Raw genomic sequence first — 27,060 nt, forward strand, 5'->3', positions numbered from 1 at the left:
TTCCTTCTTTCTTTCCTTCTTTCTTTCTTTCTTTTTCTTTTCTTTCCTTCCTTCCTTCCTTCCTTTCTTTCTTCCTTCCTTCCTTCCTTTCTTCCTTTCTTTTTCTTCCTTCCTTTCTTTCCTGCCTTCCTTTCCTTCTTTCTTTCTTTCTTCCTTCCTTCCTTTCTTTCCTTCCTTCTTTCTTCCTTCCTTTCTTTCCTTCCTTCCTTTCCTTCTTTCTTTCTTTCTTCCTTCCTTCCTTCCTTCCTTCCTTCGTTCTTTCTTCCTTCCTTTCTTGCTTCCTTTCTTCCTTCCTTTCTTCCTTCCTTCCTTCCTTCCTTTCTTTCTTTCTTTCTTCCCTTCCTTCCTCCCTTCCTTCCTTTCTTCCTTCCTTTCTTTCTTTCCTTCTTTTTCCTTTCTTTCTTTCTTTCTTTCTTTCTTTCTTTCTTTCTTTCTTTCTTCTCACAGCGATGGCTCCCACGAGACCTTTGAGGCGTACTGCAGTGACTCTTCCTCCCCTCTGCTTCACCAGTCGCATCACAGCCTGGCCACAGCCTGCAGCGGGAGTGACCAGAGCAACAGCAGTTTGGAGCAACTCCAGGACTACATGATGACGGAAAGTCGGGGTTCAGCATGGGGGGGGTGCACGCAGGAGGGCTGTGGGGAGCCTCGTGAGCTCAGGTCCATGATGCACCTCGTGGCAGGATTCGCATCCTTTATCCGAGGACAACCTGTCCTGGGTGTTGCCCTCAAAGCAAAGGTCCCAGGCTGGCAGTCATGAGTCCTTGATAAAATCCTGCAGAATTCTCCCAAAATTGCCACTGAAATGGACTAAGCTAAGGGAACTTGGTCTAAGTCCTTGACTTATGACCACAGTTGAGCCCAACATTTCTGTTGCTAAGCGAAACATTTGTTAAGTGAGCTTTGCCTCATTTTACAACCTTTCTTGCCACCGTTGCTAAGTGAATCACTGCAGTTGTTAAGTTAGTCACACGGTTGTTAAGTGAATCCGGCTTTGCTTGTCAGGAGGTCGCAAAAGGGGCCCGGGGAAAAGCGACTGTCGTAAATATGAGTCAGTTGCCAAGCATCTGAGTTTTGATCACATTTATTTATTTATTTATTTTATTTTATTTTATTTCTATACCGCCCTTCTCCCGAAGGACTCAGGGCGGTGTACAGCCTAATTAAAAATACAAAGACAGACAATATTGAAAAATAATTAAAATTATTAAATAATAGGCCCAATTTATAAAACCCCAAATTTAAAATCCCATTTAAAACCAATTAAAATCTTTATATTGATAGCTCAGCCTGGAGGAACAACATGGTTTTGAGGGCACAGCGAAATACACGAAATACATCCCCACATGACTATGGGGATGGTCGTAAGTGTGAAAACCGGTCATAAGTCACTTTTTTCAGTGCCGTTGTAAACTTCTAGGAGGTGCTAAACAACCAGTTGTAAGTCAAGGACTAAAGGTAAAAAAAATAGAAATAGGAAAACAGTGATAAATATAAGAACAATTCAAATGACAAGAATTGAAATAACAAATTCGTTGACATGTTTTTCTATAAAGCAGGAATCTCCAAACATGGCCACTTGAGGACTTGTGGACTTCAACTCCCAGAATTCCCTAGCCAGCTGGGGGATTCTGGGAGTTGAAGTCCACAAGTCTTAAAGTGGCCATGTTTGGAGACCTGCTGCCTGGGGAATTCTGGGAATTGAAGTCCGGAAATCTTAAAGTTGCTTTAAGCTTGGAGATCCCTGCTATAAAGCCACCGAAGATACAAGGAAGAGGTGGGAGAAGGCCGAGGGGGTCCGGTAGGGCTTTCCCTCCCTATAACAATCCTCTTGTTTTGACCCACAGTTACGGAGCAAGTTGACCCCCCAGGAGATCCAAGGATTCGCCCTCCTGCTCCGTGAATACCGGACGGGCTTGGCGGTAGAGAGATACTGCACCGGACTCCTAAATCTCTACGGGGAAAAGCGGAAATTTCTCCTTTTGGGTAAATGCATCTCTGTTCTGTCCCCGTCCCACACACGCACCCCCACAGACGGCCCGGAGTTAATAAGCCACACGACAGAACTCTTTGAAGATAAAGCTGGCAGCAACCCAGTGGCTAGCTGCCAATTCAGACTTTACTCACACAAAACAAAGATTAGACTGCAAGCTTTCCGATAAAACAGGCAGAGTGTCAACAATACAAGGATTAATCCAAATGCAGTCCGATAAAGCAGGCAAAGTCCAGTAACGCAGAGATCATGGATTATTTCCAGTTTTTGCTCGTCACAAACTGAACTGGCCACCACACCCACATTTATATCCTGTGGGGTGTGGTCCAGTGACTCAGCTAATCTTTGGCACGCCTTCCCCTCTGCTGCGCACACTTCTCCCTGCGCCTCTGCCGAGGGTCCAGCCAGCACTTATCTCCTTCGTCGCTGTCCACCTGTGGCTGCGGGGATGTGCTTGGCTCTGAGCCTATTGTTTGGCCTTCGGTGTCCTCCGGAGGCATTGCCAGAGAGGAGGGTCCTGGAGAGGGAGGCCTTACCAACTCCTCTCCCTCACTCTCAGAGTCTGCATCTGTCAATCACCCAGGCTCAGGCAACAGAGCCACAACAATCTATCTCTGGAAGCGGGAAAATAATTTGATTTGCAGGAGATTCAAGATGGCGACCACATGCAATCAAAGTCCCACCTGGGCGGGGTTTTGGTCACGTGATGGGCGCCATCTTGACTTTTCTGACCCCCTTTTCCCCCAGGGCTCTAATTCCCTCTTGTCTTGCTCCTGATTTCATCCGGACGGCAGTGAAATCCGCTCGTCGTTGCATTTAAAACTCGCTAGTCATCCTGGCAAGTTTAGAAATTTGGAAATCGTGACTGCAAAGGATTAAATCAAAGAAGCAAAAGGATGTTTTTAATCATAAATAATCAATCGGGGCAATATCTCTGCCAGGCAGAATCGTGTCAATTGAAACAATGTCCATTTCCAAATAACGCCAATTTAAACCATGTCAATTCAAATAATACCAGTTTGAATACAGGTAGTCCTCAAGTTACGACCACAACTGAGCCCAACGTTTCTGTCTCCAAGTGAGAGATTGGTTAAGTAAGTTTTGCCCCATTTTTCTCGCCTCAGTTGTTAAGTGAATCACTGCAGTAACCCGGTTGTTAAGTGAATCTGGCTTCCCTTTTGACTTTGCTTGTCAAAGGCAAAAGGGAATCACGTGACACCCCCAGGACACTGCGACTGTCATAAATATAAGTCAGTTGATAAGCGTCTGACTTTTAATCATATGACCGTCGGGAGGCTGCAACTGTCATAAGTGTGAAACATAGTCCTAAGTCACTTTTTTTCAGTTCCATTGTAACTTTGAACCAGTGGTGAAATCCAGATTTTTTTTACTACCGGTTCTGTGGGCGTGGCTTGGCTTAGTGGGCGTGGCAGGGGAAGGATACTGCAAAATCTACATTCCCACCCCACTCTGGGGCCAGCCAGAGGTGGTACTTGCCAGTTCTCTGAACAACTCAAAATTTCCGCTACCGGTTCTCCAGAACCTGTTGGATTTCACCCCTGCTTTGAATGGTCACTAAATGAACCGTTGTAAGTGGAGGACTACCTGTAATATCAATTCGAATAAATGCCCATTCCAATAATGTCAATTGTGCCAATTTGAATAATGTGGATTTCAAATAATGCCAATTCAAATGCTGGAAATTCTTCGTTTTCATCCCATTTAAGTTTGTGTGATTGTGTGGGTTTGTGGAGCTGTGTCACTCCAATCTGTTTCTTTAAGTTTTTTAAAGCTTTTTTAAGTAGGAAACCAGAAAATGGAAGAATTTGCTAACCATTTAGAGGCGTTGTATAATTCACTCTCTCTCTGATAACTATATATATATAAATTATATAGATAAATAGATAGATAGATAGATAGATAGATAGATAGATAGATAGATAGATAGATAGATAGATAGAGATAAATATATGGGCTGAAGGTTTCTCAGTTGGGGAAAAAAAAATTCTTAGCAGGATTTCACAACTGCTGTGAGTCTTGTTTTAATGGTCCGTTTAAATGGCCTTTAGAGAATTCACTTTTTTGCTGTAAACCGCTGGATTTACGCTGAGAAATTAAAAAATCTTTCCGTTTATTTAATCTTTAATTTAATCTTATTTATTTATTTATTTATTTATTTAAATTTCTATACCGCCCTTCTCCAGAATAGGACTCAGGGCGGTGAACAGCCAGAGTAAAAAACAATACATACAAAATTTAAAAACAATTTAAAATAATTAAATATTATTGGCCGTAAATTAAAATAACCCAGTTTAAAATCAATTTAAAATTAACTCAGGCCAGCCCCGCTAGTTGAAATAAATAGGTTTTCAGGGCCCGACGAAAAATCCGGAGGTGTGTTATTATACGTATCTCTGGGGGGAGGTTGTTCCAGAGGGTGGGCGCCGCCACAGAGAAGGCTCTCCCCCTGGGGGTCGCCAGCCGACATTGTCTGGTGGACGGCACCCGGAGGAGACCCACTCTGTGCGAGCGTACTGGCCGGTGGGAGGCTATTGGTGGCAGAAGGCGGTCTCGTAAGTACCCCGGCCCTGAGCCATGGAGCGCTTTAAAGGTGGTCACCAACACCTTGAAGCGCACCCGGAAGACCACCGGGAGCCAGTGCAGCTCGCGCAGGAGAGGTGTCACGTGGGAGCACCTCGTCGCCCCCATAATCCCCCGCGCGGCCGCGTTCTGGACCAGCTGGAGCCTCCGGGTGCACCCCAGGGGGAGCCCCATGTAGAGAGCGTTGCAGTAGTCCAGGCGGGAAGTGACGAGTGCCTGAGTGACTGTGCGTAGGGAGTCCCGATCTAGAAAGGGGCGCAACTGGCGTATCAGGCGGACCTGATAAAAAGCTCCCCTGGCCATGGCTGTCAAATGATCTTCTAACGACAGCCGTGCGTCCAGGAGGACGCCCAAGTTACGAGCCCTCTCCGTGGGGGCGAGTGATTCGCCCCCAATAGCCAGCGATGGCGTCAGCTGGCTATATCGGGACGCTGGAAGCCACAACCACTCGGTCTTGGATGGGTTGAGCCTGAGTCTGTTTCTCCCCATCCAGATCCGTACGGCCTCCAGGCACCGGGACATCACTTCAAGGGCATCGTTGGGGTGGCCTGGGGTGGAGATGTACAGCTCTTCCCTTGGGATGTCAAAATGTGGCTTGCAAAAAAAGAATGCATCGCTTTTGACACCTCCATTAGATGAAGGTGGTTTGTTTTCCATTTTAGTCAAATTCTTTTGGTTATTCAAAAAAAAAAAGAAGAAGAAGTTGTGAACACATTAATTTATTTAAGCAAATATTTTCCTGGGTAGAATGTAGGTGTTGTTTTTCTTTAAGATGACAAAGGTTTGATAATGTTTAACCCAATTATGCATCTCTTTAGTTTTTGGGGAATTCACGGCTTCTGATATTTTGGAAAGCAAATGTACTTTTATTACTTAAGTAACGATAAAAATTAAGAGGCCCAGATTGGCAGAGTACAGTGTTTCTCAATCTTGGACACCAAGATGTGCCACCAAGAGGAGGAGGAAGAGGAGGAGAAGGGAGAAAGAGGAGAAGGGAGGAAGAGGAAGAGGAGAGGGGAAGAGGGGAGGAAGAGGAAGAGGAGAAGGGAGGAAGAGGAGGAGAAGGGAGAAAGAGGAGAAGGGAGGAAGAGGAAGAGGAGAGGGGAAGAAGAAGAGGAGGAGAAGGGGGAAGAGGAGAGGGAAGGAAGAGGAAGAGGAGAGAGGAAGAAGAGGAAGAGGAGAAGGGGGGAAGAGGAAGAGGAAGAGGAGAAGGGAGAAAAAGGAGACGGGAGGAAGAGGAAGGGAGGAAGAGGAGGAGAAGGAAGGAAGAGGAAGAGGAGAGGGGAAGAGGGTAGGAAGAGGAAGAGGAGAAGGGAGGAAGAGGAGAGGGGAAGAAGAAGAAGAGGAGAAGGGGAAGAGGAGAGGGAAGGAAGAGGAAGAGGAAGAGGAGAGAGGAGGAAGAGGAAGAGGAAGAGGAGAGGGGAAGAAGAAGAGGAGGAGGAAGGAAGAGGAGAGGGGAAGAGGAGAAAGGAGGAAGAGGAGAAGGGAGGAAGAGGAGAGGGGAAGAAGAGGAAGAGGAGAAGGGAGGAAGAGGAGGAGGAGCTCTGATATTGTTATGTAGTTGGGGAATACCACCTCCTCCTTCTCCTCCGCCAATCCCGCTCCCTTCTAGCCCTGATGATGTTATCTAGAAGGGTCGTGAAACGTCTGCAGAAAAACCACCCAGCTCAGAGAGCTCCAAGAGCCCCCTTTATCCTCTCTCTGCAGGAATGCGGCCCTTCATCCCTGACCAGGACATCGGCTACTTCGAGAGCTTCCTGGAGAGCATCGGCATCCGGGAAGGGGGCATCCTGACCGACAGCTTTGGCCGCATCAAGAAGAGCATGAGCAGCACCTCGGCTTCGGCCGTGAGGAGCTACGACAGCTGGTCCCTGCATTCCGAGTCGGAGTCCTTCAATCGACGGATCGCCAACATCACCCACGACATCGAAGCGCTGGCGGGGGACGAGGAAGAGGAGGAGGCTGACCGTGGGAGCGATGAAGACAATTATCTCTAAAGGGGCGAATTGATTGGCCAGGAGGGAAGCGAGCCCCCTCCCCTTTGATTAGTGGCATCCATGGGCCATCCAGGCTTTAAGAGAGGGAGAGACTTCAACTCCCAGAATGCCCAAGCCAGATGCTTTAAAATGTCCCAGAATTCCTCAGCCAGTATCCTTTATGTTGGGTGGACTTCCACTCCCAGAATTCCCCAGCCGGCATTCTTTAAATGGGGGGACTTCCACTCCCAGAATTCCCCAGCCAGCATGCTTAAAGATGGGGGGACTTCAACTCCCAGAATTCCCCAGCCGGCATTCTTTAAATGGGGGGACTTCCACTCCCAGAATTCCCCAGCCAGAATGCTTTAAGATAGATGGGCTTCAACTCCCAGAATTCCCCAGCCAGCAGGCTTAAAGTTGGGGGGACTTCCACTTCCAGAATTCCCCAGCCAGCATTCTTTCAATGGGGGGACTTCAACTCCCAGAATTCCCCAGCCGTCATTCTTTAAATGGGGGACTTCCACTCCCAGAATTCCCCAGCCAGCATGCTTAAAGATGGGGGGACTTCAACTCCCAGAATTCCCCAGCCGGCATTCTTTCAATGAGGGGACTTCCACTCCCAGAATTCCTTAGCCTGCTTGCTTTAAGATGGGTGGAGTCTCAGAATTCTGGGACTTGAAGTCCACCCCTCTTAAAGCAGCCAACTTTTCATAGGGATTATTCTCTCATTTTTAAACTGCAAAGAGTTTTGATTGCCTTCAAAATTTGGGCTGCCTGGTTAGGGCATTTTTTTGTGTGTCTTTGAGCCCCTGCCAAGTAACACGCCTGCCCATGTGTGTGCAGTTGTGTGCAGTTGTCTTTCAAGGGCTGGTTCGTTGCATCGGGAAGGCGTTGGCTGGAAAGGTTGGAAATGTGTCAAATTAAATAAATCCTGCAAAGCCATCGCAGACAAAATGGAAACCAAAAGACTCAACACTTGGCACACCTGTGAAATGGGCTGAGGTCCAAGGATGTTTGTGTGAGACACACACAAACACACACACACACACACACACTGTTGCAAAGCTGCCTAGTCCTGGAGATCAGCAGAGAGGCCTCTTAGAACAAGGATTCTCCAACCTTGGCAACTTTAAGCCTGGCGGACTTCAACTCCCAGAATTCCCCAGGAAGACCCTCCAACGGCCATTTTGCCTGGAATTATAGAGGTAGTCTAGTTCGTTTAGTGACCATTTAACACTTGAAAAAAATGACTCAGGATCATTTTTCTCACTTACGACCGTTGTCACATCCCCTTCGTCACGTGATCGAAATTCAGCCCCTTGGCAACTGGCTCGTACTTATGACGGTCGCCGTGTCCCTGGGTCATGGGATCAACTTTTGCGACTTTCTGACAAGCCAAGTCCATGAGGAAACCAGATTCACTTAACAACCGTGTGACTTGCTTAACGTCTGCAATGATTCACTCCACAACCGTGGCAAGGAAGGTCGTAAAAAGGGAGCAAAGCGCACTTAACAAATGTTTCACTTAGCAACCTAGGTTTTGGGCTCAATGGTGGTCATAAGTCGAGGACCACCTGTATAGGGTGCTTAAGCAGACGGTTGGACTAGAAGACCTCCGAGGTCCCTTTCCACTTTGTCATTCTGTATTCTGTTCTAAACCCCACTAAATGTATACAGATAATCCTCGAGTTATGTCCAAATCTGAGCCCAAAATTTATGTTGCTAAGTGAAACGTTTGTTAAGTGAGCTTGTCCTGTTTTACGACCTTTCTTGCCGGGGTTGTTAAGTGAATCACTGCGGTTGTTAAATTAGTAACCCGGTCGTTAAGTGAATCTGGCTTCCCCCACGGACTTTGCTTGTCAGAAGGTCACAAAAGGGGAATCACGTGACCCTGCAACCGTCATAAGTGTGAATCAGTTGTCAAGCATCCGAAGGTAAATCATGTGACCCCCGGGGATGCCACAACGGTCATAAGTATGAAAAAGCGGTCATAAATCCCTTTTATCAGTGCCGTTGTAACTTCAAAGGGTCGCTAAGTGAAACATCGTAAGTCGAGGACTACCTGCAAAGACACACCAGGTTTTTACAGAAAGTCCTTAACTTACAGCTGTAAATTTAGTGACTGTTTAAAGTTACAATGGCACTAAAAAACGTGACTTAGGAGCAGTCCTCATACTTATAACCGCTGTAGCATCCCAAGAGTCACGTGATCAAAATTCGGGCACTTGGCAACCGTATTTATGTCCTTGGGGTCATGTGATCCTCTTTTGCGACCTTCCCAGCCATTTTCCGACAAGCAAAGTCAAGGGGAAAAGCTGGATTCATTTAACGACCACATGATTCATTTAACGACCGCAGTGATCCGCTTAACAACGGTGGCAAAAAAAAAGGCTCATAAAATCAAGGGTGACTCTCTCCCAACCGCCGTCCTGCTTAGCGACGGAAAGTCCGGTTCCCAATTGTGGTCGTAAATCGAGGACTGCCTGTACCGGCTAAAATGAGCCTAGTGTTCATTGTTCTCTGGAATTTGCCTTTTATTTTATTTTCCCGTTTTTTTTCTTTTGTGTGTTGTGATGTGGTTTTTAAATTTTGTGTGCCTCGCCAGAGCGTGCCAAAGCTTGAAGTGGGGGAAGCAAGCAAACTTTTGCATACGGGTCTGACTTATGGGTATCGTAGTCCACTGCAGGTGAAGGAGAGCAGGTGAAACATCTGTCCATCAATTCAACCCTCAGTTCGACTTCTTTTAGTGACCGTTTCAAGTTACAACGGCACTGAAAAAAAAATGTCTTATGACCGTTACGGCATCCCCAGGGTCACGTGATCAAAATTCAGATGTTCGGCAACTGATTCATATTTATGACGGTGGCAGTGTCCCCACAGTCTCGCGATCTCCTTTTTGCGACCTTCGGACGAGTAAAGTCAATGGGAGAAGCCGGATTCGTTTAACGACGGCATGATTCACTGAACAGCTGCAGTGATTCGCTTAACAACTGTGGCAAGAAAGGTCATAAAGTGGGGCAGGAGTCATATAACAACCGCCTCGCCTGGCAAAGGGAATTTTGGCCTCAGTTGTGTTCATAAATCGAGGACTCCCTGTATTGCATTAAATACAAGTCCACTGAAAGTGAAGGAGGCCTCTGTCAATCAATTCAACCTTCAAGGCAGGTAGTCCTCGACTTACGGCCATTCATTTAGTGACCGTTTGAAGTTAGGACAGCACTGAAAAAAGTTGACTTATGAGCGTTTTTCATACTTACGACCGTTGCGGCATCCCCAAGGTCACATGATCAAAATTCAGACTTTATTTATGATGGCCGCAGCCAGATTCATTTAACAACCATGTGACTCGTTTAATGTCTGCAATGATTGACTGAACTGCTGCGGCAAGAAAGATCGTAAAATGGGGAAAAACCCACTTAACAAATGTTTCACTTAGCAATCTACATTATGGGCTCAATTGTGGTCGTAAGTCGAAGACTACCTGTAGAAGGGTCTCCTGCTCAAGCAGGGGGTTGGACTAGAAGACCTCTGAGGTCCCCTTTCCACTCTTGTGATTCTGTATTCTAGTCTAAACCCCACTCTTGAGAAAATGTATACGAGTAATCCTCGAGTTACGACCACAATTGAGCCCAAGATTTATGTTGCTAAGTGAAACGTTTGTTAAGCGAGCTTGTCCCGTTTTACCACCTTTCTTGCCGCAGTTGTTAAGTGAATCGCTGCAGTTGTTAAATTAGTAAGACGGTTGTTAAGTGAATCTGGCTTCCCCCCATGGAGGTCGCAAAAGGGGATCAGGTGGCCCTCCTGGGAGAAGAAAGGTCATAAAATGGGGCAAAAATTCACTTAGCAACTGTCTCGCTTAGCAATGGAAATTTAGGGCTCAATTGTGGTTGTAAGCCGAGGACTACCTGTATGATCCTGTTGTGGCCCATCAGCGGCCTGTGCAGTTAGTAGCTGATTCCGACAGCGAGGAGGCTGGTGTGGTGCTGCACCAGCAGCCTGTGCAGCTGGCACTCGAGTCGGACAGTGAGGAGGCTGGAGAAGATGTGGTGCCAGAGGCGGGGATTCAGCCAAGGCCTTCAGAAGCTCCCATAAGTGAAGAGGAAGAAGAGGAGGAGCCTCTTCTCAATGCACGGGCACGCAGAGCTGCCAAAAGGCAGTAGTAGTTCCTCAGGAGGAGGTCTCAAGAGTAAGGCTTGGGGCTAATTGGCCACTCCCTTAGCCTATTTAAGGAGGAACACCAACTGAAGCAATTTGCAGGGAACAACTTCGTTCACTCTCCTTCGCATCTTGATCTTAGTTCACTTATCAGTTTCCTGCAAATTGCTTCTGGGCTTTCTGCCAACCATAGTAAGATTACGATTATTTATTCTTTGGATTCTTGTAGGCTGTTAAGAAAGTTAATTAACAGCCTTTGTTTGAAAAAGACTGATTTAATTTAGTAAACTAAGGTTTGTACAGATTTTGTGTGTGCTGCGTTCTTTGGGGTCCGTAGCTGGGGCAGAACAGATCCTCCTGGTGTATTACAAGTGGATAGGGGTGTCCTCGGGAAGAGTCAAAAGAGTCAAGATGGCGGCTGCACCATCACATTTCAGCATATCCCATGGTCACAAAAAGTGTCGTCTTGATTCTTTTCAACCTTTAGAACCCTTAAGAACGGTTCAAAGTTACAACGGTGCCGGAAAAAGCGACTTATGACCCCCTCCTTGTAATTACAACAGTGGCACCGCCCCTGCAACTCCGCCATTGTGCTTGGCACCTGGTTCGCATTTATGACGGTCATCGGTGCCTGCGGTCGTACAATCTTTGATTTTCCCAAGCAAAGTCCATGGGGGAAGTTGGACTCGCTTAACGACTCTGTGACTGGCTTAACCACCGCAAAAAAGGTGGGGTTACCATGGGATCCAGTTGTGCGATGACTCGTTTAACAACCAACTCGCTCAGTGAACAAAATTCTGGTCCCAGGTGAGACAATCTTGTCCGTGTGACGTTGGTTATGTGAAAGGAGTGGGACCAGAGGTGAAATCTAGCAGGTTCTGACAGGTTCTGGAGAACCGGTAGCGGAAATTTTGAGTAGTTCGGAGAACCAGCAAATGCCACCTCTGGCTGGCCCCAGAGTGTGGAGGGAATGGAGATTTTGCAGTATCCTGCCCCCAGGAGTGGGGTGGGAATGGAGATTTTGCAGTATCCTTTCCCTGGAGTGGGGAGGGAATGGAGATTTTGCAGTCTCCTGCCCCCAGGAGTGGGGAGGAAATGGGGATTTTGCAGTATCCTGCCCCCAGGAGCGGGGAGGGAATGGAGATTTTGCAGTATCCTTCCCTGCCACGCCCACCAAGCAAACACCACGCCCACCAAGCCATGCCCAAAGAACCAGTGGATTTCACCACTGAGTGGGACCAAGGAGTATAATCTCCTTGATTTCCACTGCTATATTAAAGGCGAATATTATAAAGGGAATTATATTATATTATATTATATTATATTATATTATATTATATTATATTATATTATATTATATTATATTATATTATATTATATTATATTATATTATTATATTATATTATTATATTATATTATATTATATTATATTATATTATATTATATTATATTACATTATATTATTGCATTGCATTGCATTGCATTGCATTGCATTGCATTGCATTGCATTGCATTGCATTGCATTACATTACATTACATTACATTATATTAAGATGAAGATAAAATGCTACCGCTTTGTAAAGCCTTAGTAAGGCCACACCTGGAATCCTGCATCCAGTTTTGATCCCCACATTACGAAAAAAAGGAGACAAAAACATATGAAGAACGGTTGCAGGAACTGGGGTTTGGCCAGTCTGGAGAAGCGAAGGAGTGGGGGGGACATGATTGCAGTATTTCAGTATCTCAGGGGCTGCCCCAAAGAAGAGGGGAGGGGTTCAACCTATTTTCCAAAGCCCCTGAAGGCAGGACAAGAAGCAACGGATGGAAACTCATCAAGGAGAGAAGCAACCTGGAATTCAGGAGAAACTTCCTAACAGTGAGGACAATTAATCAGTGGAACAACTTGCCACCAGATGTTGTGGGTGCTCCATCACTGGAGGTTTTTAAGAAGAGATTGGATAACCATTTGTCTGAAGTGGTGTAGGGTTTCCTGCCTAGGCAGGGGGTTGGACTAGAAGACCTCCAAGGTCCCTTCCGACTCTGTTATTCTGTTAAGGACTAAGGCCGACATGTTAGCATCTTCCAGTATTTGAGGGGTGCCACAAAGGTAGATGAATAAAGATCTGGGGACAAAATCATACAAAGAAGGGTTGCAGGAACTTGGGTTTAGCTACTCTAAAGAAAAGAAGAATTAGGGGTGACATGATAGCAGCCTTCCAATATTTGAGGGGCTGCCCCAAAGAAGAAGGAGTCAAAATATTCTCCAAAATGCCAAAAAAAAAAAAACCAGAACAAGAAGCAAACTAACCAAAAAGAGAACCATCCTAGTACTAAGGAGAAATTTCCTGGCAGAAGAATTAATCAGCCGAACGGAAATTGCCACCAGAAATTGTGGGTGCTCCTCCATCCCTGGAGGTTTTCAAAAAGAGATTCAACAGTCATTTGTCTGAAATGGTGTAGGGTTTCCTGCTTGAACAGGGGGCTGGACTAGAAGACCTCCAAGGTCCCTTCCAGGCTCATGGGTCACTTTTTTTAGTGCTGTTATTCTGTTTTTGTTTTGCTGGTTTATTTATTTTTTGTTTGTTTGTTTCCTATGATTCTTCCCTCTGTTCGCACAGAGAGCCACAGCCCTAGCAGCCCACCAGCTTTTAGAATCAAATCCTTTTAACTCTGGTGCCCCAAGGCCTCCTACCCAAAGGGGAAGATGCTGCCCCGTCCCCCTTTTCCTCCTCCCTCCCACCCCAAATTCTGAGCTCAGCACCAGCATCCCCCATTTTGCATCAAAGCCACCAACCGTGAGCTATTTGCATCGGGAGAAGGAAGTAACTTTTCTGCAATTCGGGGAAGAGGCTGGCTGGCTGCCAAATGAGAGGGAGGATGGAGGTGGGGGGGTGTCCCTTTGACACCTGGCAGCAAAAGCCAGGGGGGGGTGGGGTGGGGGCTCAAGCTAGAATTGCCACCTGGAGACATGATGGAGGTGAGCGTTGCAAGCAGCTACGGGCGTTTTGCAAAATTTAGCTTTTTGCATCCGAGGGGAAAACAGGCTAGGAAAAATCCACACACACACACACACACACCCAATTATTTATTAGCCAAAATGGATGCAGAGATGGAATTTAACTCTCTTGGACTGTTTCTCATGTTTGACAACTTTTAAGAGGTGTGGACTTCGGTTCCCCGAACGGTCGAAGTTGAGAGGTTTAAAGATAATCTTGCAGATAATCCATCCAATAATGCAGCCTTGTGCCAGCTGGATAGTTGGCAATTCAGTGTTATGAGCACTTTTGTAGAATAGAAAAGTGGAAGGGACCTTGGAGGTCTTCTAGTCCAACCCCGTTTAGGCAGGAAACCCTACATCACTTCAGATAAATGGTTATCCAACATTTTCTTAAAAACTTCAAGTGTTGGAGCATTCACAACTTCTGGAGGCAAGTTGTTCCACTGGTTAATTGTTCTCACTGCCAGGAAATTTCTCCTTAATTTCAGGTTGCTTCTCTCCTTGATGAGTTTCCACCCGTTGCTTCTTGTCCTGTCCTCAGGAGCTTTGGAGAATAGGTTGTCACCCCTTCTTTGTGGCAGCCCCTCAAATATTGGAGCACTGCTATCCTGTCTCCCCTGATCCGTCTCTTTGTTAAAGTAGACCTACCCAATGCCAGCAACTGTCCTTTATATGTTTTAGCCGCCAGTCTCCTAATCCGGGGTCTCCAACCTTGGCAACTTTAAGACTTGTGGACTTCAACTCCCAGAATTCCTCAGCCAGCAAAGCTGAATTCTGGGAGTTGAAGTCCGCAAGTCTTAAAGTTACCAAGGTTGGAGACCCCTGCCCTAATCGAGTTAGTTGCTTTTATCTTGGTCTCTGCTGGTGGCATGGATGAAAATATTTGTATTGTATTGTGTTGTGTTATATTATATTGTACTGTACTTCTATTCTATTCTATTCTATTCTATTCTATTCTATTCTATTCTTCATTCCTTTATTCTCTTCTCTTCTCTTCTCTTCTCTTCTCTTCTCTTCTCTTCTCTTCTCTTCTCTTCTCTTCTTCATTCCATTATTCTATTCTGTTCTGTTCTGTTCTGTTCTATTCTATTCTTCATTCCATTATTCTATTCTATTCTATTCTATTCTATTCTATTCTATTCTATTCTATTCTATTCTATTCTATTCTATTCTATTCTATTCTTCATTCCATTATTCTATTTTGTTCTATTCTATTCTGTTCTGTTCTATTCTATTCTATTCTTCATTCCATTATTCTATTCTATTCTATTCTATTCTATTCTATTCTATTCTATTCTATTCTATTCTATTCTATTCTATTCTATTCTTCATTCCATTATTCTATTCTATTCTGTTCTGTTCTGTTCTGTTCTATTCTAATCCCTTATGTTCTTCAGCATCATTTTTTTAAAAAAATACTTTTTATTCGCAATTGCAACAATAGTGAAAGATAGTACAAAATTAAAGGACTTCAGTTTATTGTTCAGATAGTGCTCAATTTACAACCAATTGTTTCGTGAATATTCAAAGCTAGAATGGCACTTGGAAAAAGTGACTTACTACCATTTTTCACACTTTTGACCGTTGCCACATCCCCAAGGTCACCGGATCAAAATCTGGACGCTTGGCAACCGACTCGTATTTATGACGGTTGCACTGTCCCGGCGGTCACGTGATCTCCTTTTGGCAAGCAAAGTCAAGGAGGGCAGCCAGATTCACTTAACGACCGTGTTGCTCACTTAACAACTGCCGTGATTCACTTAACGACTGTGGGAAGAAAGGTCGTAAAATGGGACGCAACTCACCGAACGACTGTCTTGCTTATCGGCAGAAATTTTGGGCTCGGTTTTAGTCGTAAGTCGAGGAGCCCTTTTTCTCCTTTCTAACCTGCTGACTCTGTGCTTCCCTGCAATGTTATCACATGGCCTTCCCTCCCCAGTGAAGCTTGGATGAGTTGGGTTTCATTCATCTGTTCCTGGGAATTGCACATCCAGCGTGATAAATTTCTACTGTTACGTTTTCTTCCGAGAAGACCCAGCGTGGCCAAAGGCCGGCTAGAGTTCCTGAATTTCACAATCCTTGTAGAAATGCAATCAGAAGTCCTTTCGTTTTACAGAATTACAGAAGAACAGAGCTGGAAAGGACATAACCTTCTCATAATCATGACTTCCCTTATTTATTTATTTTTTAATTAGTCATATTTCTATGCCGCCCACTCTCCGAGGACTCTGGGCAGCTTACAACAATTGACAGTATACTAAATAGCATATTGCCCCCCCAACAATCTGGGTCCTCATTTTACCTACCTCGAAAAGGATGGAAGGCTGAGTCAACCTTGAGCCTGGTGAGATTTGATCCGCTGATCTGCTGAACTAGCAGTCAGCTGAAGTAGCTGCAGTACTGCACTCTAACCACTGCGCCACCTCGGCTCGTTATTAGTCCCATCTGGACTACTGCAATGCTCTCTACATGGGGCTCCCCTTGGGGTGCACCCGGAGGCTCCAGTTGGTCCAGAATGCGGCCGTGTGGGGGATTATGGGAGCGATGGGGCGCTCCCATGTGACACCTCTCCTGCGCGAGCTGCACTGGCTTCCTGTGGTCTTCAGGATGCGCTTCAAGGTGTTGGTGACCACCTTTAAAGCGCTCCATGGCTTAGGGCCGGGGTATCTACGAGACCGCCTTCTGCCGCCAATAGCCTCCCACCGGCCAGTACGCTCCCACAGAGAGGGACTCCTCAGAGTGCCGTCGGCCAGACAATGTCGGCTGGCGACCCCCAGGGGGAGAGCCTTCTCTGTGGGAGCCCCTGCCCTCTGGAACGACCTACCCCCAGAGATACGCACGATACCAGACCTCCAGATTTTTCATCGGGCCCTGAAAACACATCTTTTTCACCTAGCCGGGCTGGCTTGATCCCATCCCTTCGGTTTTAATTTGTAATTGGTTTTAACCCGGGTTGTTTTAAATGGATAGCCAAAATTATTTAATGCTTTTAAATTGCTTTTAAATTTTATATGTTATGTTTTACCATGGCTGTTCACCGCCCTGAGTCCTGTTGGAGAAGGGTGGTATACAAATTAAAGAGCCTTGATAGTACAGGGGTTTAGTGCACCCTGTTATTAAGACAGCTGCCTGCAATTTCTGCTGGTTCGAATCTCTCCAAGGCTCAAGGTTGACTCAGCCTTCCATCCTTTCTAAGGTAGGTGAAATGAGGACCCAGATTCTGGGGGCAATAAGCTGACTTTGTATAAAATATACAAAAGAATGAAAGCTATTGCTTAGCGCATTGTAAGCCGCCCTGAGTCTCCGGAGAAGGGCGGCATATAAATCAAATTTAAAAGAAGAAGAAGAAGAAGAGGAGGAGGAGGAAGCAGAAGAAGGAGGAGGGGGAGGAGGAGGAGGAAGATAGGAGCCCTGGTAGCGCAGCAGACTAAAGCACTGTTATTAACACCAGCTGCCTGCAATTACTGCAGGTTCGAATCTCGCCAAGGCTCAAGGTTGACTCAGCCTTCCATCCTTTCTAAGGTAGGTGAAATGAGGACCCAGATTCTGGGGGCAATAAGCTGACTTTGTATAAAATATACAAAAGAATGAAAGCTATTGCTTAGCGCATTGTAAGCCGCCCTGAATCTCCGGAGAAGGGCGGCATATAAATCAAATTAAAAATAAATAAATAAATAAATAAATAAATAAATAAATAAATAAATAAATTTAATTAATTAATAACAGCAAATACTTCTAAATGGCAGGAACAGCTTTATCTGTTGGCCGGACAACGTCGCTTCAAAAGATCCATGGCTGCTCTGTCTCACATTGTGTTTTTAACAGAATAACAAGAGTTGGAAGGGACTTAGGCGATCTTCTAGTCCAGTGTTTCTCAACCTTGGAAGCTTGAAGATGGGTGGACTTCAACTCCCAGAATCCCCCAGCCAGCGCTGCTGGCTGGGGGATTCTGGGAGTTGAAGTCCACCCATCTTCAAGCTTCCAAAGTTGAGAAACACTGTTCTAGTCCAACCCATCGCTCAGGCAGGAGACCTTCTACCAGTCATGGTGAACCTTTTCAGCACCAAGTGCCCAAACCAGAACGTGTGCACGGGTGCATGCATGCACACTGCGGCACTGGCCAGGTGGTCTTCGTATGTACCCAAAGACCAAGTGGCTGGCACACACATGCTCACCGGCCAGCTACTATTCGGGTTTCTAGCGCTCTGGCGCATGTGAAGATTAGCTGGCCGGCATGCATGCGCCCGCTGGAAACCAGAAGGCTGGCGATGGCATGCATGGCCACAGAGAGGACTCTGCTTGCCACCTCTGGCACACAAGCCATAGGTTCGCCACCTGTTCTGCCCCAGCTACGGACCCCAAAGAACGCAGCACACACAAAGTCTGTGCAAACCTTAGTTTATTAAATTAAATCAGTTTTATTTTCAAACAAAGGCTGTTAATTAACTTTCTTAACAGCCTACAAGAATCCAAAGAATAAATAATCGTAATCTTACTAGGGTTGGCAGAAAGCCCAGAAGCAATTTGCAGGAAGCTGATAAGAGAACTAAGATCAGGACGCGAAGGAGAGTGAATGAAGTTGTTCCCTGCAAATTGCTTCAGTCGGTGTTCCTCCTTAAATAGGCCAATTAGCCCCAAGCCTTACTCTCAAGGAAAACTCCTCCTGAGGAGCCACTCCTGCCTTTTGGCAGCTCTGCGCGCCCGTGCATCGAGAAGAGGCTCCTCCTCTTCTTCCTCTTCACTTAGGAGGTTCTGAAGGCCCTGGCTGAATCCCCGCCTCTGGCACCACATCTTCTCCAGCCTCCTCACTGTCTAACTCGAGTGCCAGCTACACAGGCTGCTGGTGCAGCACCACACCAGCCTCCTCGCTGTCAGAATCAGCTACTAGCTGCACAGTCCGCTGATGGGCCACAACACCCTCACGGCCATATACCATGTCATACAAACAGTTGCCCAGTCTCTTCTTGAAATCCTCCAGTGATGGAGCACCCACATTTTTTTTAAAGAAGAGGTGAAGGACTTCATGCAATCTGAGAATTTAGCGTCCTCCACCGTCCTTTATTTTCTCAGCAACATTTCTGCTCTCCATCTACTGGATAAACAGCTGTCGGACAAGCTCCTTTGGCCTCCATGCCATCAAGCAACCTTCAGGCATGATGTTGGACCACCAAAATACCCACAGCTCTTGCCATCCAGAAGGCTCTAGGTTGGAAGTACCATCGATCAAACTGAGTGGTGAAAATAGAAGAGGGATCTGATGCAGCTTCATGAGACCAGAGGCCACCAACCTGGGCTCTGGAACTCTCCTAGTGCCCAAAGCAGAAGTTCTCCAGTCCAGAAGACCCTTCTCCAAACTCAGAGGAGAAGATGAAGACACCTGCAGGACAGGACAGAAAAATCAAGATAGCAACCATGATGCATCAACAAAGCTCTGCCTGGTTTTGAGGATCATTGAGTCCACACCAACGTTGGATGGACTTTCCTGGTGGCTTCACATGATAGATGATCCTCAACTTCTGAATCTGGTGCCCAACAGTCTCCGATATTTGACGGCTCTGCAGAATTGCAGAATCAGGGAAACTCCTCCGTCTACTTCTTGCTTGAAGTTGACGTTGCCTAACTCAAGTTTCTTGCCAATACATGAACTCGTGGAGATGGGTGGAGTGACCTAAAAGATGCAAATTGCAAGACTGGGAAAATTCCTCCTTGTCTTGCGTTTGTTAGCCCCAAAGGAACCTTTCGGTTTTCAGCCAAACTTCTGCTTGGAAATTAAAGTGTGTCACATCGAGTCAAATTTACAACTCCTTTCCTCGGAATGCGTGTCCCAATTCTGCCTCTTTCTCCTGTCTCTCAGTGGCCTGGTCCATCAAGGCTGTTCTGGTCCTGATGGGTCGGGACCTGCCATCCACCAACACCGGAAGGGTGTCTCCTGTGATAGGCAATGACTTTGCCAAGCGGTAGAAATGGGCTTGGCCTAGAAGAAGGATCTCCACAATTCCCCAGGGAATTCTGGGAGTTCAAGTCCGCCAAGGTTTAAAGTTGCCAAGGTTGGAGATCCCTGGCCTACAAGATCATTGCTTCTCAGCTTTGCTGCTTGAAGATGGGTGGACCTCAACTCCAGGAATTCCCCAGCCATCGTGAAGTTTAGGAGTTGGTACACACATTTTCAATCTGCCAAGGTTCAGAAACACTGATCTAAGCATCCAATCTTCTTCTCCTTCTCCTTCTTCTCCTTCTCCTTCTTCTCCTTCTTCTTCTCCTCCTCTTCTTCTTTGCCTCTTTCTCCTCCTCCTCTCCTCCGCTTTTCTTCTTCTTCTCTCTCCTCCTCGTCTTCTTTGCCTTTCTCCTCCTCCTCTCCTCTTTTCTTCTTCTCTCTCCTCCTCCTCTTCTTTGCCTCTTTCTCCTCCTCCTCCTCTCCTCCTCTTTTCTTCTCTCTCCTCCTCCTCATCTTCTTTGCCCCTTTCTCCTCCTCCTCTCCTCCTCCTCTTTTCTTCTTCTCTCTCCTCCTCTTCTTCTTTGCCTCTTTCTCCTCCTCCTCTCCTCCTCCTCTTTTCTTCTTCTTCTCTCTCCTCCTCCTCGTCTTCTTTGCCTCTTTCTCCTCCTCCTCTCCTCCTCCTCTCTTCTTCTTCTCTCTCCTCCTCCTCTTCTTCTTTGCCTCTTTCTCCTCCTCCTCTCCTCTTTTCTTCTTCTTCTCTCTCCTCCTCCTCTTCTTCTTTGCCTCTTTCTCCTCCTCCTCCTCTCCTCCTCCTCTTTTCTTCTTCCCCCTCCTCCTCCTCCTCCTTTCCCTTCCCATTTTCTTTCTCTGATTCTATATTCCTTCTCCTCCTCTTCCATCCATCCATCCATCCATCATCCATCCATTCTGCTGGCTGGGGGATCCTGGGAATTAAAGTCCATCCATGCTGGTTGGGAATTCTGGGAATTGAAGCCCAGACATCTTTTAAGAGCCCAACACTGATCTAGGATGCAGTGTGGGTTTGTCATTTCTGTTCTGAAGATAACCAATTTCCCCATTCCTGGCATTGATTTCTGTCTCCCAAGCTTTCTTAATGTCAGCTGGAAAGAATATTTCAGAGGAAAAACGAATCAAAAAGGGCAAAATTCAAGGATACCACATATCACTGCTGTTATCCTACACATAAGAGTATTTTTCTCCTCTACATTTGTATTCTATGTATCTAGTATTCAAATCCGTGCGTGCAGCTTTATTTGAATGTTCAATTTGTTATTATAGCCAGTTGGTGCAATTTGTTAGTTCGCATAAGACAGGGTGTTTCAAAACAGTTGCTTGTTTTCATAATACAGCGGTTACACACACAGTGTGTGGCAAACTCACCGCCATAGTGATCTAGTAATTTAACTTCTGGGATAGTATAACCCAGGGGTGAAATCCAGTAGGTTCTGACAGGTTCTGGAGAACCAGTAGCGGAAATTTTGAGTAGTACGGAGAACCGGCAAATGCCACCTCTGGCTGGCCCAAGAGTGGGGAGGGAATGGAGATTTTGCAATATCCTTCCCTCAAGAGTGGGATAGGAATGGGGATTTTGCAATATCGTTCCCCCAGGAGTGAGGAGGGAATGGGGATTTATTTTTTATTTTTTTTTTTTGCTTTAATTTATATGCCGCCCTTCTCCGGAGACTCAGGGCGGCTTACAATGCGTTAAGCAATAGCCTTCATCCTTTTGTATATTTATACAAAGTTCAGCTTATTGCCCCCACAACTGGATCCTCATTTCTCCTACCTTTGAAAGGATGGATGGCTGAGTCAACCTTGAGCCTTGGCGAGATTCGAACCTGCAGTAATTGCAAGCAGCAGATGTTAATAACAGTGCATTAGTCCACTGTGCTACCAAGGCTCAATATTTCACATATTTCACAGTATCCTTCCCCTGGAGTGGAGTGCCACACCCACCAAGCCACACCACGCTCACAGAACTGGTAGTAAAAAAAAATTGGATTTCACCACTGGTATAACCGTGCCATGTTTTAAAACAGGGGTGTGCAACCTCTGGCAATTTTACGACTTGGGGACTACAACTCCCAGAATTCAATACAATCATTGGTTGTAGCTGATATAATCCTGGATTGTATAAACAGAGGGATACAATCAAGATCAAGGGAGGTACTACTAATACCACTCTATAAAGCCCTAGTAAGACCACACCTAGAATATTGCATCCAGTTTTGGTCACCACATTAGAAAAAAAGATATTGAGACTTTGGAAAAAGTGCGAAGAAGAGCAACTAAGATGATGAGACAAAAACATAGGAAGAAGGATTGGAGGAATTGGGGTTTGGCCAGTCTAGAGAAAAGAAGGATTAGGGGGGACATGATGGCTGTCTTCCAATATTTGGGGGGCTGCCCCAAAGAAGAAAAGGGTCAACTTATTCTCCAAAGCACCAGAAGGCAGGACAAGAAACAACGGATGGAAACTAACCAAGGAGAGAAGCAACCTGGAACTAAGGAGATGCTTCCTAACAGTGAGGACAATCGATCAGTGGAACTGCTTGCCACCAGAAGTTGTGGGTGCTCCATCACTGGAGGTTTTTAAGAAGAGACTGGAGTGGACAGCCATTTATCTGAAATGGTGTGGAGTCTCCTGCTTCAGCAGAAGGTTGGACTAGAAGACCTCCAAGGTTCCTCCCAGCTCTATTCTGAATTGATCACCAAATCCCCACAGCCAGCCACGAAGTCCACAAATCTTAAAATTTAGACTATTCAATTTGGAATTGAGCTGGAAGGGACCTCAGAGGTCTTCTAGTCCAGCCCCCTGCTCAAGCAGGAGATCCTGTACCATTTTAGATAGGTGGATGACGTCCAATCTCTTCTTCAAAACCTCCAGCGATGGAGCACCCAACGACTTCTGGTGGCAAGCTGTTCCACGGGTTAATTGTCCTCACTGTTAGGAAGTTGCTCCTGAATTCCAGGTTGATTAGTTTCCATCCATTGCTTCTTGTCCTGCTTTCTGATGCTTTGGAGAATAAGTTGACCCCCCCCTCCTCTTTGTGGCAGCCCCTCAAATCAGTGGTGAAATCCAATTTTTTTTACTACCAGTTCTGTGGGTGTGGCTTGGTGGGCGTGGTGTGGTGTGGCATGGTGGGCGTGGCAGGGGTAGGATACTGCAAAATCTCCATTCCCTCCCCACTCCTGGGGGAAGGATATTGCAAAATCTTCATTCCCACCCCACTTCAGGGGAAGGATACTGCAAAATCCCCATTCCCTGCCCACTCCAGGGGAAGGATACTGCAAAATCCCCATTCCCACCCCACTCCAGGGGAAGGATATTGCAAAATCTCCATTCCCTCCCCACTCCTGGGGGAAGGATACTGCAAAATCTCCATTCCTACCCCACTCCTGGGGGAAGGATACTGCAAAATCCCCATTCCCTGCCCACTCCTGGGGAAGGATACTGCAAAATCTCCATTCCCACCCCACTCCAGGGGAAGGATACTGCAAAATCCCCATTCCCTCCCCACTCCTGGGGGAAGGATATTGCAAAATCCCCATTCCCACCCCACTCTGGGGCCAGCCAGAGGTGGCATTTGCCGGTTCTCTGAACTACTCAAAGTTTCCGCTACCGGTTCTGCAGAACCTGTTGGATTTCCCCCCTGCCTCAAATACTGGGAGGCTGCTATCATGTCACCCCTAATTCTTCCATTTCTCCAGATTAGCCAAAACCCAAATCCTGCAACCCTTCTTCACACGTTTTAGTTTCCAGACCGTCTTAGCTGCTCTTCTCTGCACTTTTTCCACCTGTATGCATTTTCTTTATCTTTATCTTTTATTAGATTTGTATACCGCCCTTCTCCTTTCGGACTCAGGGCGGTGAACAGCCAAAATAAAAACATTTGTACACAAAAGTTAAAATAATTTAAAAAAATAATTAAATGGTTTAATTATTAATAATAATGAATAATAAATAATTAAATGGAGCCTGGTTTAGCTCAACAGACAGAAGCACTGTAATTTAACACCAGCTGCCTGTAATTACTGCAGGTTCGAATCTCGCCAAGGCTCAAGGTCGACTCAGCCTTCCATCCTTTCTAAGGTAGGTAAAATGAGGACCCAGATTGTGGGGGCAATAAGCTGACTTTGTATAAATATACAAAAGGATGAAGGCTATTGCTTAACGCACTGTAAGCCGCCCTGAGTCTCCAGAGAAGGGCGGCATATAAATCGAACCAATAAATAAATAAATTTTGGTGGCCAAATCACATTGCAAATTTACCTCTGCAACATTGCTCTGCCCGTATTTCTACTCTGGCCCTACACAGAATATGTTCTCCCCTCCAACATCACAAGACCCCCCCCTTCAATTCCCCAAGCTAAGAGCCGCTCCTGAAAAGGGCAGTACCCCCACCCTTAATATATAGGACGAGGTCTCCATTTTCCCTTCCCAACACCAAGTGCACGCACACACACCATGTATTAATTTATTTATTTTATTAATCATATTTCTATGCCGCCCACTCTCCGAGGACTCTGGGTGGCTTACAACAATCGACAGTATACTAAATACTGAAGAGCCCTGGTGGCGCAGCAGACTAAAGCACTGTTATTAACACCAACTGCCTGCAATTACTGCAGGTTCGAATCTCACCAGGCTCAAGGTTGACTCAGCCTTCCATCCTTTCTAAGGTAGGTAAATTGAGGACCCAGTTTGTGGGGGCAATAAGCTGACTTTGTATAAATATACAAAAGGATGAAGGCTATTGCTTAAAAAGGAAGAGCCTGTAGTACAGTGGACTAAAGCACTGTTATTAACAGATTAACATCTGCTGCTTGCAATTACTGCAAGTTCAAATCTCACCAGGCTCAAGGTTGACTCAGCCTTCCATCCTTTCTAAGGTAGGTAAATTGAGGACCCAGATTGTGGGGGCAATAAGCTGACTTTGTATAAATATACAAAAGGATGAAGGCTATTGCTTAGCGCATTGTAAGCCGCCCTGAGTCTCCGGAGAAGGGCGGCATATAAATCAAATTAAAAAAAAAAAATGAAATTTGGCCCATAATTTAAAACATTTCAATTAAAACTCAGTCTCAAACTTTAAAACCGCCATGGAATCAGGGCAGCCTCTTTCTCCGGCGCCCCCTCCAGGAAAGCCTGCCCCCCCCCGTTTTGCAGGCGCGATCCCCAGACACGCAGCCACCCAGCTGTGAGCACAGCTGGCCGGCCAGGAGGCGCCCGCGGGCGCCGCTTCCTGCAAGGAGGCGCGGCCGCCGTTGGGTCTGGTTTCCGCGGCGGTTCCCGGCGCTGCCCTGGCAGTCGAGCCTGGCTGGCCGTCGGGGAGGATCGCAAGAGGCTGCCGGGGAGGCGGAGGCGGCTCCACTGACCGCGGGAGGCTCGGAGCGCTCGGAACGCGCCGTCGGGGCAGCTCCGGGAGGAGAGCCGGCAGGTGAGCGGCGCGTTCCGAGGAAGGAAGGAGGGAAGGAAGGAGGGGAAGAAAGGAGGAAAGAAGGAAAGGAAGGAGGAAGAGAAAGGAGAGAAGAAGGGAGGAAAGAAGGAAGGAGGGAAGGGAAAGAGAGAAGGAAGGAGGAAATAAGGAAAGGAAGGAGGGAAAAAGGGGAGAAGAAGGGAGGAAAGAAGGAAGGAGAGAAGGAAAAGGGGAGAAGGGGGGAGGGAGGGAAAGGAGGGAGGAGGGAGGGAAAGAAAAAAGAAGGAAGGGGGAAGGGAAGAAGGAAGGAGGGGAAGAAAGGAGGAAATAAGGAAAGGAAGGAGTAAGAGAAAGGGGAGAAGAAGGGAGGAAAGAAGGAAGGAGAGAAGGAAAAGGGGAGAAGGAGGGAGGGAAGGAAAAGAGGGAGGAGGGAGGGAAATAAAAAAGAAGGAAGGGAAGAAGGAGAAAGGAAGGAGAGAAGGCATGAGGAAAGGAAGGAGGGGAAGAAAGGAGAGAAGACGGGAGGAAAGAAGGAGAGGTGAGAAGGAAGGAGGGAAGGAAGGAAAGGGAAAGAAAGGGGAGAAGAAGGGAGGGAGGAAGGAAGGAGAGAAGGAAAAGGAGAAGGAGGGAGGGAAGGAAAGGAGGGAGGAGGGAGGGAAAGAAAAAAGAAGGAAGGGGGGAAGGAGAGATGGAAGGAGGGGAAGAAAGGAGGAAATAAGGAAAGGAAGGAGGGAAAAAACGGAGGGAAGAAGGGAAGAAAGAAGGAGAGGTGAGAAGGAAGGAGAGAAGGAAAGGGAAAGAAAGGGGAAAGAAGGGAGAAAGGAAGGAGAGAAGGAGAGAAGAAAAGGGGAGAAGGAGAGAGGGAAGGAAAGGAGGGAGGAGGGAGGGAAGGAGAGAAAGAAAAAGGAGGAGGGGAGGAAAGAAGGAGAAAAGGAAGAAGAGGAGGAAAAGAGGAAGGAAAGAAGGAGAGAAGAGGGAGGAAAGAAGGGAGGAGGAAAGGCGGGAGGGAAAGAAAAAAAAGCAAAGCCAATGGGTGAAGCCAGATTCGCTCAATGACCGCATGAGTCACTCAACAACTGCAGTGATTCACTCAACAACCAGGGCAAAAAAGGTTGTAAAATAGGGTCACTTAACAGCTGCCTTGCTCAGCTGTGGAAATTCTGCTTCCAATTATGGTCGATAGTTCTCGACTTACCACCACAATCGAGACCAAAAATTATGTTGCAAAGTGAAACATTTGTTCAGCGCCCCATTTCATGACTTTTCTTGCCACGATTGTTAAGTGAATCATTGCATTTGTTAAACGAGTCACACAGTTGTTAAGTGAATCTGTCTTCCCTATGGATTTTGCTTCTCAGAAGGTCACAAAAGGGGAATCACGTGACCCGGGGAGCCTGCGTCATAAATATGAGTCCGTGGCCAAGTGGCCGAAATGCGATCGCGTGAGCAAGGGGACACTGCAACGGTCGTAAGTGTGAAACACGGCCCTGAGTCACTTTTTTTAGTGCCGTTGTAACTTCGAACAGTCACTGAATGAACCATTGTAATTCGAGGACGACCTGTAAACGTTGCAAAGGTAAACATTGCCACTAAAGACCCTGTTGTTCCGCCAGGCCGGGCTATTAACATAACGATTTTAAATTGGGGTATTTTAAATTTCTGGGATTTTAATTGGAGCCTAATTATTTAATGATTTTAAATTTTAATTGTTGTTTTGTTCTGTGTTTTTAATAGGCTGTACACCGCCCTGAGTCCTTCGGGAGAAGGGCGGTATAGAAATAAAATTATTACTATTATTATTATTATTATTATTATTATTATTATTATTATTATTATTATTATTATTATTATTATTATTATTATTATTATTAAAGGGACCAAACTTTTGTGTTGCACAAGAAATGGCACGTCTAACCGAATGCATGTCCAGAAATTGTCCAGAGCTTATAAAGAATGCTCCC

General features: G+C 46.2%; 2 protein-coding genes across 3 annotated transcripts in view; both read left to right on the plus strand.

The window, feature by feature from the left end:
- CCM2L (CCM2 like scaffold protein) overlaps positions 1-7,909 on the plus strand; it is a 29,898-nt gene extending 21,989 nt beyond the window's left edge. Inside the window, exons 7-9 of the mRNA XM_070941145.1 lie at positions 448-594; positions 1,847-1,986; positions 6,302-7,909. Of these exons, the coding sequence (XP_070797246.1) occupies positions 448-594; positions 1,847-1,986; positions 6,302-6,591 (577 nt within the window). The 3' untranslated portion in view covers positions 6,592-7,909. The remainder of the gene's footprint in view (positions 1-447; positions 595-1,846; positions 1,987-6,301) is intronic.
- Positions 7,910-25,024: 17,115 nt separating this feature from the next.
- The window catches only part of HCK (HCK proto-oncogene, Src family tyrosine kinase), a 44,917-nt gene continuing 42,881 nt past the window's right edge, over positions 25,025-27,060 (plus strand). For both annotated transcript variants that reach the window (XM_070941848.1, XM_070941849.1), the window contains exon 1: positions 25,025-25,120. The gene's annotated coding sequence lies outside the window, so the exon portion shown is untranslated. The remainder of the gene's footprint in view (positions 25,121-27,060) is intronic.

This window comes from Pituophis catenifer, unplaced genomic scaffold, assembly GCF_029215685.1.
Source record: "Pituophis catenifer annectens isolate HBS135680 unplaced genomic scaffold, rPitCat1.0.hap2 SCAF_3, whole genome shotgun sequence".
NCBI classification, from domain to species: domain Eukaryota; kingdom Metazoa; phylum Chordata; class Lepidosauria; order Squamata; family Colubridae; genus Pituophis; species Pituophis catenifer.